The 15,739-nt window shown below is 41.8% G+C and overlaps 1 protein-coding gene across 9 annotated transcripts in view; it reads left to right on the forward strand.

Moving 5' to 3' along the window:
• Positions 1-15,739, forward strand: part of LOC122073073 (serine/threonine-protein kinase STY46-like) — an 85,095-nt gene that overhangs the window by 43,359 nt on the left and 25,997 nt on the right. For all 9 annotated transcript variants that reach the window (XR_006138662.1, XR_006138660.1, XR_006138661.1 and 6 more), the window contains exons 8-11: positions 9,431-9,606; positions 9,955-10,062; positions 13,659-13,732; positions 13,869-14,044. Coding sequence is in view for 6 of the 9 variants with exons in the window: in XM_042637584.1 (XP_042493518.1) it covers positions 9,431-9,606; positions 9,955-10,062; positions 13,659-13,732; positions 13,869-14,044 (534 nt within the window). In the remaining 3 variants the exon portion in view is untranslated. The remainder of the gene's footprint in view (positions 1-9,430; positions 9,607-9,954; positions 10,063-13,658; positions 13,733-13,868; positions 14,045-15,739) is intronic.

Here is a 15,739-nt window from a genome sequence, read left to right on the forward strand (position 1 = left end):
AAAGAGGGAGGGAGGGATATGCAAGCCTCACAGCAGCCATGGTCTCAACCATTAGTTCAGTCATTCAATTTTCAATTAAAAAAAAAAAAACTCCAATCTCCATTGTCTTACTTGGCTATTTAAAGGAAAATAACATCAATTAATGGAAACTAACCTAAATTAGCAACTGAAATAAAAATCTCCCAACTTATTTGATGGACACCCTACTTTAACAATAAGGAAATAAATTAATAATCAAAATAATGAATTAACCCCAAATTTTCCCATGCCCAACTGCATCATATACACATGGACTGTCTTGGTTATGTCTGGGAAGCTTCAAATGCTCTCATAGACCTTCATTTGTCCTTCCAAGGTTATATATTTTTGTTTCTTACATACTCTGGGTAACCAGTGTCAGGCCTTTTCAATGCAGCTCCTAATCGGAAGAGTGGGAGCTTGGAGGGCTTACCAACTTTCAAACTGACTAAACTGACTAAGAAACCTGGAATGCTGACACCATGTTCAGTTTTGTTTTGTAGAACAGAACTGAGTATTAAGAAGATGTATTGTAGCTGTAGCAGACTAGCAGTAGAGGGGAAACATGAGAGATGTAAGATGGAGAAAACACCACACACATGACAAAAAAAGAAAGGTCAGAGGGCAGTCCCCTACCACTCACCTTATATATTACTTGACAAAGAAAAATCTGGAAAGTGCAGGACTGCCCTCATACGCCCTACTAATTCCTATTTCAAAATATTACATAAGTATTGCCAGAATATCCTTATATATTATTCTAATAAAAACAACTCCTGTTCTAACTAGGACTCCAACTTTAGGCATTTATGCACACTTTGGAGCTTGAGAGGGTAATTAGATGTACCAATAAAAAACCCCTCTCCCAGCACTGATAACCTCCACACTCCACCTCTCCCCCGCTGCTGCCCCCTTCTCAACCTTCCCACCCCTAGTCCGCTGTTATTCGTTCTTCTCTACTTCCCCCTAATGCTGGTCATTCCCTCTTCTTCCTTCCTCCTTCCTTCATCAACTCTAAGCCCTTCGCCCTCTGCCCCTGGCTTTCTAGAGCCCGACATCCTCAGATGGAAGCATTGCCTGATAGGGGCCATAGGGCAATTCATTGGCAGTCGACCGCCTTTCAGCATAGTTAAACTCTCCCTCCTTAAGCAATGTCGCCCCTCAAGCGAATCTTCAATCTTTATGCTTGATAATTGTCTTATTGTTTTCAATTTTTCAGCTGGATCTGATAAACCAGAGCTCTTTATGGAGGCCCCTGGTACATTGTGAATAAACCTATCTTCTTGCGTCCTTGGACTGATACACCTCCTTCAGCAACGTGAATCTCTCCTCCATTCCTTTATGGGTTAAGTTTCCAAATCTCCCCCTCAGTTTTTGGGGAGCCAAAGGTCTGAGCTTAGTGGGTTTTATCATCGGCAGACCTCTCTTCTTCGACATAAAGACCAAAATTATGGACCGCCCTCCCCTATGGCAGGATATGCATAGAGATCATGGCTGATCATGCCCTCCCTTCCTCTGTCACAATATCTGATGAGGGATTTTCCTTCGATCAAGAGGTGCAATACGATTGGATCCCTCCGCTATATATTATCTGCAAGTCTTTGGGTCATGCCACCATGAATTGCTCTCTGCTCTCTGCATCCCCTTCCTGCTCAAGACCTGACTTGGGACGCCGCTGCCCCAATTTGTGTTGTTCCCACTGCAGTTTGCAGATGAAGGTTTCCTCTTCAATCCCCTTGAGAGGAAGAAGAAACCTCCGTAGAAGACGCCGGAACCGCAGTCGCATAGCTGACCCCTGCCTGAACGAAGAAATCTCTGGTTTGGAAAGACCCCGATCCATCGTTGGAAAGACGCCATTTTACTCATCAGTCTGAACATATTCTCTGTTCTAGCTAACATCAACTTGACTGCTGATAGCGACTCAATGTCCTCTGCCCCATTGGCTTGATCATCTGGGGAGGTCTCTGACTCTGATTCGACTGCTGATGATGCTGCTCCATCTTGCTTTGCTCCCATCCCTGCTGGATTTCCCTTTGGCTCTAACACCGCTGACCCGTCGTGCTCCTCTGCTTCTGAACCTACTCTTACTTCTCCTCTCCCTCTCGCCACGACCACTGACCTTTTATTTTAGCCATCCCTTTTAGCTCATTTGACCTGACCCGGCCCTCCCTCTCTGATCCCACCAGCTCAAGCCACGTTCCTAGCTCCGATCCAATCCTTCCCTTTCCTAACCAAATCCGCCTGCCCATCCACTCGCCCAAACCCCCTATCCATTTGGTCATTCCATGATCCACCAGTAACCCGACCCACTTTACCTCTTATCCTCTGATCCCTTCGAATGCCAACCCGTTACACCTTTCTCCTTCACCCGAATCCCCCTCCAGTTACCTGCTTCCTTTGCTTCCCTTCGATGCCTCTGCTTGGTCAACCGTCTCTGGAATTGCAGCCTTTTTCGGTTCTGCTTCCACTTCGCCCACCATCCAGTGGATCTTCACCTGGCTAGGATTCTAACTCTCAACTTACCCTTCGACCTAGTCCTGCCGACTTGCACCCCCTTCCAGCTGTCTTACCTGAAGCTGTCTCCAACCCTTTGTTTGCTTCTGAGACCGCCACGTCTTCAGCTAGAACCCCCTCACTTGCCACGATTACTTCCTCTCTTCCTTCGGCTGCCTTTACCGTTGCTTCCGCCTTTTCCAGGCCTGCCTCTTCTCCAGCTGCCTCCACCTGAATTTAGGAGGTCTTACTCGCCATGGCTATCTCATTATCTTAGTCTGTTATTGCACGATTGCTTCCCCATCCACAACTACTGCTGCCACGCCTCTTGCCACATCTGCTACCGTGTATTGCCATGCTCAGCTTGCTTATGCCTCTTCATCCAAGTTTGTCATCGCCACATCTGCTTCCTTATCCTCGTTAGTTGCAGCCACGTCTCATGCCACATCTGCAATTCCATTGCCTGTTGCAAAGCCTACTACCATGACTGGCCTTGCTCCTGTTGCTCATGTCTCATCATTAAGGTTTGCTATTGCCACATCTGCTTCCGCATCCACGACAACTGCTGACAGCTGCTGCCATGCCTCACGCCTCATCTCATCCCACATTTGTAATTTCATTACCTGCTGCAAAGCCTACTGCTGTGCCTAGCCTTGCTCCTGTTGCCCAGGCTCATGATGGTCTTCTTCCCCTCCCTCAAGCTTCAAGCTAGCCCTCTTGTATCAACCAACTGCCTGTTGCCTATTTCTGTTAATACCTTGGAAAGTACAACACCTACTCTCAGAACTACTTTGCATCATACCGAGTTGCTTGATTCTAGCACTGAGAGATCTCCCACTGTTGTAGGCCTCCTAGCCCCTATGGAGCCCCATCTAGATCATTCGGCTCTCCCTTTGGCCACTTCCCCTTTGATACTACTGCTCTCCCCCCGATTGTGTCTAATGCTAACTTGAACTCGGCCTTTATCCTAGTTACTATCCCTATTCGGAAACCCAAGCCCACTCTTCCCCCCCGGCCTCCATCCAAAAGATCCACTAATAAAACCTTGCAACCTAAGTCCACCACCCCCTCCTCCATCAAGGACCACCGTCGGCCTAGGACCAAGACCTTCCCCTAGCTCCTCCAAGCTTCCTCCCTACTCCCTCGAGCACTTGTTGCCTCTCTCTTCCCCTTTTAAATGACCCCCTGGACCATTTGGAATGTCCGTGGTTTGAACACCCCAGCCAAGCATGCCTCAATTCGTTCCCAATTGTTCTAGGACTTCCCTCTATTGCCTCTTGGAAACCCGTGTTCTTGAGTCTAATGCTTCCCGTATTGTTACATCTATTGCCCCTTCTTGGTCCTTCCTTTCCAATTACGTCCACTATCCCAATGGTCTTATTTGGATCTTGTGGAACCCCTCCTCCTCCCAATCCATCCACCTGTCCATTTCCTCCCCCTCTGGCTCTCCCTTGTGCTTCTTCTCGGCCATCTATGCCTTGGACCGGCATGCAGACATGATTCCTATTTGGGTTGATCTTCGGTCCTTCGCCTCCTCTGTTGGATCCCTCCCTTGGGGCTTGGCTGGCGACTTCAATGTCATCAGAGCTTCCGATGAGAAAATTGGAGGGGTACCCTCCTACTCCCTCCATTGAAGCTTTCAACGACTGCGTTGATGATATTGGTGTTAATGACCTCCGTTGGTCGAGCACTAGATTCTCTTGGTTGAACCGTCGCAGCGGTCTTACCAGAATCGCTTGCAAGTTGGACCGGGCTCTTGTTAGTGATGCTTGGCTGAACACTTTTCCCTCTTCCCATGCCACCTTTGAGCTTCCTGGTATCTCTGACCACTACCCCATCTCTCTTCTTGTTCACCATCTCATTTCTTTTGGTTTCAAACCCTTCAAATTCTTCAACATGTGGTCTCTCCATCAGGATTTGATTCCTATTGTCGAGGCTGCCTGGTCGATTCTGGTCCATGCTCACTCGTCCCTTGTCCTGGCCTTTGCTAGGATGCTTTAGAATGTCAAATTTGCCCTCAAGAGCAGGAAGTCCAACTCCTTTAGTAACATCTCCTCAAATGTTACCGATTGTAGGGATAAGCTCCTTCTCATTCAATCCAGGCTTCATTTGGGACCAGCTCAATTCTTCCTTGGCTGAGGAAGAGAGAGAGGTCTCCGTTGAGCTATCCTCCCTCCTTGCCCAAGAAGGAAGCTTCCTTAGGCAAAAATCCCGCATCAAATGGCTTGGAACTTGCATCCAGTGACAACAGTGCCAGAAGGTAACGCATTAGTAGTGGGAGACCACCATGCACCTTACCACATCCAATTGTCTTCCCTGTCACTAGATCCTGAAAAACACAGTGGGAAGGGAAGAATGTTACTATGCAGTTTAAATCTCTAGTTTGAAAAAAAGAAAAATTAAAACTTGGAAAAATAGATCTCGCTAAAAAAAGTAGAACTCCAACCATTCTCCTTATGGAAATCACTTGCCATCGGGATCAGCCATTTTCCTTTTTTCATTTTGCTCCGACAATAGATCAAAATAGAGGCAACAAAGCCACCCCACTTAGATCCCCAAATCACGGGAGTGTAAGAGTTCTTGTTGTAGTTCAGTAGGCTACGGAACTGTAGTGATAGTGATCCAGGTAACAGTTGTTGTAGTTGTTCATAGGGCCAGTAGAGACAGACTTGAACACTATAGAGAGGTTGCATGGTTAATTAATTGCAATGAGGTAACTCAAAATGAAACTACTAATAGAAAGAAGATTAGTGGAAAATTTAGGAACATTTAAAACATATGGTGAGAAAAGGACTAGGGGCATGCCAAAAATGACCATTGAGGAGTTAGTAAGAAGAGACATGCAAAAGTTAAGTTTTCACCCAAGTATGGCATCTAACAGAGCTGCCTGGAGGGCTAAGATCCGGGTTGCCGATTGTTTCGTGAGTGGGATGTCCCAAACTTTTTTTTTTTTTAATCACATAGATCCATGTAGCCTTTTTAGTTGGGATAAGGCTGTGATGTGTTGTTATTGTGTAAAACATATGGTGAGGTAAGGGATGGAGAGCAACAATTCAACAAATTGAACCCTTTCCAGACACAGATGAGAGGGATCCATTTGATACTCGAACTTTTTCTTTGCCTAAAGATGGATAATACTGTGGAACAAACTAGAAGAACCTATTTTATGGTCAGTGGCACCGGAGTCTATGATTCGAGGACTAGACCACCAAATGGATACCTGAATAAGCAAAGTTGGAACCTGACTACCTGAGAGAGTAGAGTTTGATGCAGATGAAGGTGTGGGATCAGTAGAAGAGGCCTTCAACATCCTACAAAAAGCCTATAGCTCGTCTTGAGATAGACCAATATCGGTTAGCGGTTGCAGTGGGAGAAGTAACTGTCTCAGTTTGATTTGCCTAGTTCTTGGATTTCCCACGGCCACTCTTGACTTCAAAATCAGTAGGTTTACCATGTAGCTTTCCAACAAGTGGCCTTTGTATGCCATGGCTTATTGCAATGTTCACACTTCACACTTGAATGACTTCTTTCGGAGAATCACTAGTGCAAGTGGATCCATCGACAGTGGTGGAATTAGCAGTAGCTTGTAGAGCAGATCGATCCGTGGTCTGAGTTTGAAGCATGGTGGAACGATGAGTTTCTTCACTATTGACCAGGGAAAATATTGTCTGAGTGTAGGGAAGGGAGTTCGACTGAGAACTTGAACCCTAATCTAATCATACTCGACATTTGGACCAGCCAAAAAGTCATATACAAATCTTATCAACATGCTTACGGTAGGCAGCGATGTCAATAGCATTGGAGGGTTGATAATCGGCAAAGTGATCAAGTTGCTGCCACAGACTGTGAAGCACTGCATAATACTGTGAGGTAAATAACTCCTTCCGAGTTGTGCCATTAAGCTTTTTCCTTATTTCATACACTTGGCATCATTCCCAACCTGCCCATATGTTTCCCTTGCAGCTTTCCATATTTGAGCAGCAGTATCCAATAACAAATAACCACTAGCAATGGTAGGTTGCATAGAGTTAAGAAAAAATGACATTACCAGAGAGTCAGTAGAGATCCACCGATCCTGAGAAGAACCAATGGAAGAAGGCATCTCCGTGTTACCCTTGATGTGTACAAGAAGTCCACGACCAGCAATAGTAAGGTAGGTTGATTGAGACTAAATTAGATAATTGGTTCCATAAAATTTGATGGAGATAGCGGCAAAAGGTAGGTAGTCATTCTGAGTCTGTCCTTCAAGTCCTGAGTTAGCAGTAGTTATCTTAGACAGGATGAGAGAACCAAGGATACAGGATCAGCAAAGAGTACAAATCGATACAGGCAAAAATACCCAAAAGTTAGGTAAACTTTTCCCAAATCGATGCAAATATGGAGATTGCTGATTGCTCAAAAAATAACCATCAGAAAGGGGAAAAACTTGGGTCGAGTTTTCCTCTAGGTATGGAAAAATTTCCCTCCAAATATCAGCCTTATCTGAAAAGGAATAATCCCAAATTGATTTTGTCATGGTCTTGGAAGAAAACCCTAAAAAGAGAAATCACAGGGATAAAAGGGTTTCGAGTGTTTTAATGGATGGTGACAGATGCTGCCCCAAAAGATGCAATAACTTGATTCTTTAATGAAGGGAAGACTCGATCTTCAATAAGAGAAGAAATTTCCTCAAGGGTGAAGATTCCAAAAATCTCAGCAGCTTTCGATCCAGGGTAGAATACTATTTCATGCTTTGTTTGAGGTAAGGTCTAGGGCAGAATTTAGATCCATGGATCACCTCATTAATGCTGCCCTTTGAGAAAGGAGAGGACAATTAAGAGAAGAAGAGGGATATAGATTGAAAAAGAGGAGAAGAAGAGAGAGGCAATAGAGAGAATGGGAGTGTTAACCTTTATTTATAATTTTAGGAGGCTCTGATACTATGTTAACAAAATAGGTTAGGACTGTAATGCCTGGATCAGCATCCAAGACCTTTATTTATAATGAGAGAGAGAGAGAGATTACAATAATGCCCCCCAACCATAACTGACTCACTTAAGTAGAGTAGGCTATGGTGGGACCAATATGCCCCTGTGGGCTGCGGCATCTATTTCTACAGTTATGTTCCTTCTTATAGTTGTTAGGGCGACAAGGCTACCCAAGGTGGTGGAGGGGCGCTTAGGTGTGCCTGAATGGTAACACTTAAAGAATTGGAAAATAGTTAATAGACTCATTTAACGCTGCTGTATTTGGTGAACGTGAGCAAACCAACCAAGATTTTTTTCGAATATGGCATTCAAGGTAGTTAATAGACTCATCTAACACTGCTGTACTCGGAAGAACATTCATTTTTTTCTTTTAATTCTTCAGAATTCAGATTTCTGCCCAACACCACTGGTCATTTTTAAATTATTTAAATAATTCCTTCATCTAGTCAGTGATTGGAACTTCAAAGCAGGGTACCGAAGAATAACCTCATACTTCATTTGCGCAATTATACCAGAAGCTTGATGACATTGTGGTTGTTTTGAAGAAGAAGAAGAGAATGCCTTCTGAGTCACGGGGAGTCACGGAGAGTCGGTGGAGTTGCAGTCACACAGAAGGGTGGAAGAGAAAAAAAACAAAATGTCGCCTGAGTCATGGGAAGTCACTGGAGAGTTGCAGTCGAAGGTAAAAAAATGGAAGCAGACGCATCACGGAAGAAGAAGAGAAAGAAGAATGTTGCCAGAGTCATTGGAGAATCGCTGGAGTCGCAGTCACGCAGAAGGGGGAAGAGAGAAAAAAAAGAATGTTGCCTGAGTCACGGGGAGTTACCGGAGAGTCTCTGGAGTCACAGTCAGGCAGAAGGGTGGAATGGTTGAGGGTTTCAGTCAATACTTGAGTATGAAGGCAGTTATGATTAGATTAGCATCCCTCTCATCTCTTTTTTGTTTTTCCTTACCTTTTTCTTTTATATGCATTGAGCAAGATTCTATGTAGCGCAATGCTTCATAGTATCATACACAAACCTACAAGAGGGTTAGAAAAGAATCAATTTTATATAATAGAAAAAAGAAAACATCAAAATAAGGCATCCGCCTAGGTCACATTGCAGGCCAGGGCATCCTAGGTGGTGCCTAGATGACCAAGGTGGTTCCCCTTCCTGCATCCAATAAGGCAGCAATAAGCTTTTGATCGTGGATTGTGCCCGGACACCTAGGCCCCGCCTAGGCGACACCTTAACCACTATGTTCCTTCATCACTCCTTATACCAACATGGGATGATCTCCCTGTCTTTCTTTCATGTGGAGGACCTCTTTGAAATTTACACTCAACAATTTGTGCCTCCCACATTTGAATTTTTAAAATTTGTTGGTGTTGGTACCATGTTCAGGTTGAAGTTATGGGAAATAGATTGGATGCTCTTTAATGAAGCTTAAGTATTGATCACTTTGTTAGTCAATGGAATCCATGAGCGCTTGTGTGTCAAAACATGTAAATTGACCATTATTGATTGGTAAGCCAGATATAAACCAAAGAGATGAATATACATTGGTAGGGGTTTTAAGTCCTTGTCCGGGATTCACCTTGAAATGAATGATAATCTTGCAAAGGATGGAAACCAAAATCCTATTTTGTGCAGTATTTGTTACACAAAATCTCTCTTAATATGGAAAGTGGTGTTCTACGGTTCTACCTCTATAAAATACTCAACAGATCCATATATCTGCTCCTGCAAGAATTAGCACATGATTATTAATATATCTTACACATGAACAGGAGTAGTGTGTAATTTTGTTTATAATCTCAAAATGTAATTAAATGTTTATGACATGCTGAAGGCTTCAAGTTCGTGGAAATTTGTCCGATTTTGAACTTGAAGTTTTTCTTTTTAATTCAAATCTCTCTAGCATGAGTACCACATCTGTTTGTAGATGATAATTGAGGGTTCACTCTGCAGAAGCAATCTTGGTCGAGGCCTCATACCTTGTCTTCTGTCAGCCAGCATGGGCAAACTGGATGTGATCCCATTCCTGATCATGTAAAAATACCTACAGATGGGACTGATGTCTGGGAAATTGATATCAAGCTGTTAAAATTTGAAAACAAAGTTGCATCCGGTTCCTATGGTGATCTGTAAGTTCTCATTATTCTAGATCCCATGTTCTGATTGTATATAAATTTTAGGTTTTAAAACTTCTAGGCCTGTCAATTAATAGATTTGTGATCTGGATCTGATAAGATTCAATCCGATTAAGGTGGGTCTGATTCAGGCAGATGCATTTATTAGTTTCCTCCAAGTAGGTCCATCCAAATAGAACCAAAGTTTCTATAGAATTGGAACTTGCATCCAGTGACAACAGGTTCACAATATTTTGGATTGGATTGAGATCATGCAAAATGTAATAGGATGAGGTTTGTTGCATTTATTGTGAAAGTATGATGACTGATGATTGCTTGGGTTGTTCCTTCCAATCAATTCAGGTATAAAGGTACATACTATAGCCAGGAGGTCGCTATTAAAGTCCTAAAGCCTGAGCGTGTAAATGAGGATATGCAGAGGGAGTTTGCCCAGGAAGTATTTATTATGAGGTTTGTTTAGTTAATATGCTTCTTTTTCTGAGTGGCATGAATTGGCGGTTTACCAATTTTTTTCTAATTTGTAATTGTTTGCACAATATCCCAACTTGGATTCTTATTTAATGGTAGTAGCAAAACATTCTTTTAACTAGTTTAGAAAGAAGTGCAGCCTAATGAAATTGGAAAAATTCTGCTACCTAATGCGTGGACTAGTTAAGGCTTAAGGGTTCTCTTCATACTAGTAAAAGAGTTTTTATGTACTTTTAAACTGGGAACTGTGTTCCTGATATATATTGAACTTGCTTTCTAAATTCTTCTTTTATGAATAAATTATTTATTTCGATGGATAAATCTTTGTTATTTGTTTCATACAGGGTTGGCCCAGCCACTGGCTAACAAGTTGCTTTTAATAATAGCTATTGGGATGGCCATTATTACTGCTGATAGCATATAAGGCCTAGGAAATTGCATACAACTGCTATTCAGTTACTTGTCATAATAGCCATTATCCTTTTTTTTATTAACTATCATCGATGTTTGGGTATTTTGCAAGAAAATTACTATTGCATAAAAAAATTTGTAAAATCATTATCTAAAAATTTGAAGTGTTAAGATCATTGCCTTTAGAAGTGGTTTCACTAATATAGCCTCTTGGCAAAGAAAGTCAGAACAGATCAACGGAGGCATACTGTGCCACCGGGGGTGATGGGAGCGCGCCGTATTGTATGGAGGAATGCAAGATAGCTACCCATACAATCCAGTCGAGCCCCAACCACTGACCTCAACCCGCACTCAAAAATGCTCATATATAGGAACCGCCCATGTTAGTCTTTGGCTATAAGCTTGCCTGTCGCCGCTTTGATCAAGGAGAAAGCCCAGTCAGCCACCTTATCGGTGCAGGTCATGTGACCTACAGCTCGGCCTTCGCTTTTTGAGGCTTCCTCTACCCACATCTCTATGTGCCTGCAGCACTTCCATGTGGAGAAAGTTGGGCTTACCATGTTCCATCAATAGCACCTAACCTATGCTGATTTTGGCAGACCGTGCTCAACCCCGGTGAACTCATGCGATTCTGATGTGCCCAGAGGCCAGAGGTGAATCCGTTCACGGTCAGTAGGACCAACACCATATTCTTAGGATTTGACCTTACTCTCTTCTCTTTTCATTCCCTGCAAATGATTATGAAAATTCTCAATATAAGTTTATGTTGATTTATGTTTATTGTTTTCATGTACAATCTAATCGATAGCTTGTGCTTGTGAGTTATCCTTTGTCAGTCTAGGTAGTTTTGTGGTTTCCTATTTTAAGTCTAATTCTGTTTCCTAATGTATCTAGGATAGGAAGCTTTTAGCTTTCCTATTAATTATAATCTCTATTATATATAGGTGGCTTATATGCTTACTGATTCTACTTTTCTCCCACAGAGCTCTCTTCTTCTTCTTCAATCTTTGTGTTATTACTGGTTTTTTAGGCTTAATACTGTCGTATGGTATCAGAACTTTAATAAACCAGTAATCGATCCTCCATTCATGCTGTTTTGAAGGTCCATTCTAGACAGGAATTAATACTAGTTGCAGCACACCTTACGCTGCCTATCTACTGCTACAAGACCTAGTTATTAATAATACAAAGCTGAAACTAGGGCCTTATACTTCTCCTAATTGATGCACATGAAGATATTTGAGTCAGCAGATCAGATTTGATCTCTATAATGGTTGTGGTTCCTATTTCTGGGAATTTTTTTCTTCAAAGTTCTGAAATCTGAAATTACTTTCTATTCAGCCATTTGATGTTACTGTTATTTTAAGGGTTATTTGGACTACACCTGAGCTATACTCGATCCAAGTTTGGGGCACTTCTACTAATTTGATGTTTTGCATTCTGATTTCTCCCCTCTACCTGCAGTTGCTCTGTTTTAGGTCTAATTTCTGACCTATTGTTATTACAATTTCTTCTGATCTAACCATCTGTTTTGGTTAAGTTTTTGGGATCTTATTCCCCTAGACAGAAGGTATATTTTTTTCTGGATGAATAAAATTAAATAAACCCAAAGAGAGAAGAATATACAAGGGGGGAAAAAGGGGGGGGGGGGGGGGGAGGGAGAATGACTGAAGGGAGGTTCCACGAAGCAACAATAAGTCTATTCCTAGGAGAGTTAGGGACCGAGCGGTGTGGGAGAGCTGCAATTTTGGTGGAGACATTGAAGAAGATGGCATTCCAAATCCTTTCAAAAGACCGAGAGTTGGGCGTCCATCTACCAAGGTTCCTCTCCATCCAAAGGTGGTTGATGGGCCATGAAAGGTCATATCAATCCAGAGCCATTCCTTGCTAAGAGGGAGGGCTCTTCTACTAGAGGGCCAACAGCGAGAAAGAACTTTCTTCCAAATGGTGGAGGAGAAGGGGCAGGAGAAGAGAAGATGGTCAATATCCTCAGTTCCACTCCAGCAGAGGCAGTAGGCAGGGGTAATTTGAATGTGACGGTAGATGAGGAAAGACTGCGTCGGGAGGCAGTTGGTGAGAGCCCTCCAGGCTGTGGAGCTGTGGCGGGGAATGTGGCCTTTGAACCAGAGACCTTTGCACCAAGGGGCAGTATTGGCTTTAGTCTTAACAAAGTTCCAGGTAGAGGAGAAGCTAAAAATCTTGGAAGCAGAAGGATTCCAGAGAATGGTATCCTCCTCTCTGTGGTTGGGAAGAAGAGGAGGAAGAGAGGTCCAGATGCTAGCCAGCGAAGGGGGAAGGGGAGAAGGGGCCCATATCAGCAGGAGGTATATTCGATCCTTATCAGGTGATCAATTAGTGGTCTGATTTGTTACAATTGTTTTTCTAGGTCTATTTTCATACCTCTGCTACTGCAATTACTTTTGTTCTAACCATCTGATTTGATTGAGCTTTTGGGATCCTATTCCCCTACATCATACCCTCCTTTGATCACTGTTCCTGGTCAATCAGACCCAGCTGTTTCTCTGTAACCTGAAATCACCCAAATCTCTTTTTTTTTTTTTTTTTTTTTTCATACTACTGCTGGCTACTGTTCTCATCAATCTACACTGCTGTTGCTTCTTGGTTTTGGCTCTACTTTGATTGGATTGTTAGATTGAGTGTTATACTACTGGTTATACGACTCGGCATTGACTACTTGTCCTGGTAGTTGATCCTAAACCACCTAACGGCAATGTTCAGGTTCAGATTACTCCTATTAAACTCCCTGGAGTTTCTAACTATATATTTTGGGCCCAAGCTGTGCGGGCATTTATCCATCCCCAAGGGAAAGATGAAATACATTACTGATGATCCTCCTGATTCTAAATTAGTTAAATAGTACTAACGCTTAGTAGCAGAAAATAACATTCACTATCCTTAATTGTATGGCACAAATGCTTTAAAGATTAGACCAGACATCCTTTTTTTCCTGATTTATTGTATTATTGAATTCCATTTATTTTCAATATGCACTGAGATATATTTGGTCTTTCCACTTTGTCAGTCAATAAATGATACTGCACTTGCCCTCCGATTTAAAACCATTCAAAAGGAAGTTCTTTGTGTATTTTCGTACATATTTCTGATACATTTCAGCTTTCTGACTTTCTCCTTTTGGTCCTTTGCAGGAAAGTTCGGCATAAGAATGTGGTGCAGTTTATAGGTGCATGTACCCAACCTCCAACATTGTGCATTGTGACAGGTAAATAGTCCAGCAGTTGAACATATTTAATGCCATCTTATGTTTGATATCATTATGGGGCAGCCCCCTGTCTTGATCATTGATTTATCTTTCTTTAATGCTTTGCTTTTGTTTGTTTTATGATTTTCTCAAGCAGAATTTATGTCTGGTGGAAGTGTGTATGATTTTCTACATAAACAGAAGGGTGTGTTTAAGCTGCCATCCTTACTTAAAGTAGCAGTTGATGTTTCCAAGGGAATGAACTACTTACACCAAAACAATATAGTCCACCGAGACCTGAAGGCGGCCAATCTACTGATGGATGAAAATGAAGTAAGAAATTCACTTAAACACCATGAGTTTTCATTCCTTTCACTATTTAGTATTCTTTAATATGTAGGATTAGGAGTTTCATACTTTCTGAACATATACTTCAAATTTTATTCTAGTTATGATGGATGGGCATTTTTTTTTTTTTTTTGGGTTTTTGTCGGGTGACTGTCTCATGTTGCATTTTATTTTTTACTCCCTCCCCCTTTTATGCTTGGAAAAGGTCTCTGGTACAATTCCTTAATGGTTTCCAGCCTTGGTTCCTCCTTCGTGCTACACGGAGTGATGACTGACATTGGATAGATAGAGAATTCTCTGGAAGGTCACATGCCAAAATTTTGTTATCTAATTGTACAGGCCCCATGTGTTGGCTTTCACCCTTCTTTTCTCAACCATTGATGTTCTTAAATAAACTTTTACTTTCTCAAACAATTCTAAGAGCATTATATTGACAGTGTGTGTCTCTACATTTGCATGCTAATTGAATTGCCTGTGGCAGTTATAACTGCTGTGCCAGATATCCACCCCCTTGAACCATCTTGCAAAATGTTGCCTTTTGTTGTCATATTTATCCTTATTTAGTGCCTGTGTTGTAACTTTAAATTCTCTTATCAATGTTCATAGAATTACATATAAAAGTTCCCAATCAGACCAGATGTTGGAATGCTATTGCACCAACTGGTCCTTGTAATGGTTGTGGTAACACTCAGGACTCTTTGCTGAAAAAAAGACCAACTCAAAAGAATGATTAGACCATTAGGCCGTGGGTCTCAGCCTCTCAGGGCTGAGTGTTGCACAAGAATAATGTGAAAATTTAAAAGCCATAGGAACCTGGTATGCTTTGAACACTTATTTATTATTTCACTACCTGATTGTTCTGACAAATGGTCCCCCATATACAATTTACCTCTTTACTAACTATTGTAACACTCGCTCTCAAGTTGAAGCATAGATATCACAAATGCCCAACTTGTCTAAAAAATTATGAAAGTGTGAAATAATTTCTTCGGTTAAGACATCAACCAATTGTTTTCTTTGACACCCAAAAGGGTAGTTTAGTTTCTTACCCTAGGTTGGTAGTTTACTACATACCTTACTGTATATTTTCTCAAATATAGCCTATTCTACACATAATTTATTATCATAAGTTAGAACATATAAAATTCAAAGAAAACAACTAAAGTATGCATTAAGAATGAAGAAAAACCATCTAATCATACACAATGTTGAAGTGTTACAAGCATAATCATCAAGGCGTTGCCTAGACACCATGTTGTCGCCTTGGTTGTTCCCCCCGTCCACCGCCTTGGGTTGCTTAGCCGCGCTCACATCTATGGTTACAAGTACAAGTGTTTTAGGTAGTCAAATACAAGTGCACAACCAAAGTTAAAACACCCCTATGAAACCGTTCCTCCAACTGTCAAGAGTTCCGAGAAGGCTTGAAACCTTCATGGAAAATGGTATAAGTTTGAATCTTATACAAATCTTGCTCTAATGTGGCAAATTGTCATTGTAGATGCATTGTAGTAGTCCAACACTTTGTTCCACCAAGAAATGTAGGTGATTTGGAAAACTTTTACCAAATCATTGGTTTTTTGGATGTTTTTTTTCCCTCTTTTAATGATAGAAACCACTTGAAACTCATGAAGTGCATCAAAATTTTGATTTTGATCGAAACAATGTGTTTTTTTTTTTTTT

This window comes from Macadamia integrifolia, chromosome 3, assembly GCF_013358625.1.
Source record: "Macadamia integrifolia cultivar HAES 741 chromosome 3, SCU_Mint_v3, whole genome shotgun sequence".
Classification (NCBI taxonomy): Eukaryota; Viridiplantae; Streptophyta; class Magnoliopsida; order Proteales; family Proteaceae; genus Macadamia; species Macadamia integrifolia.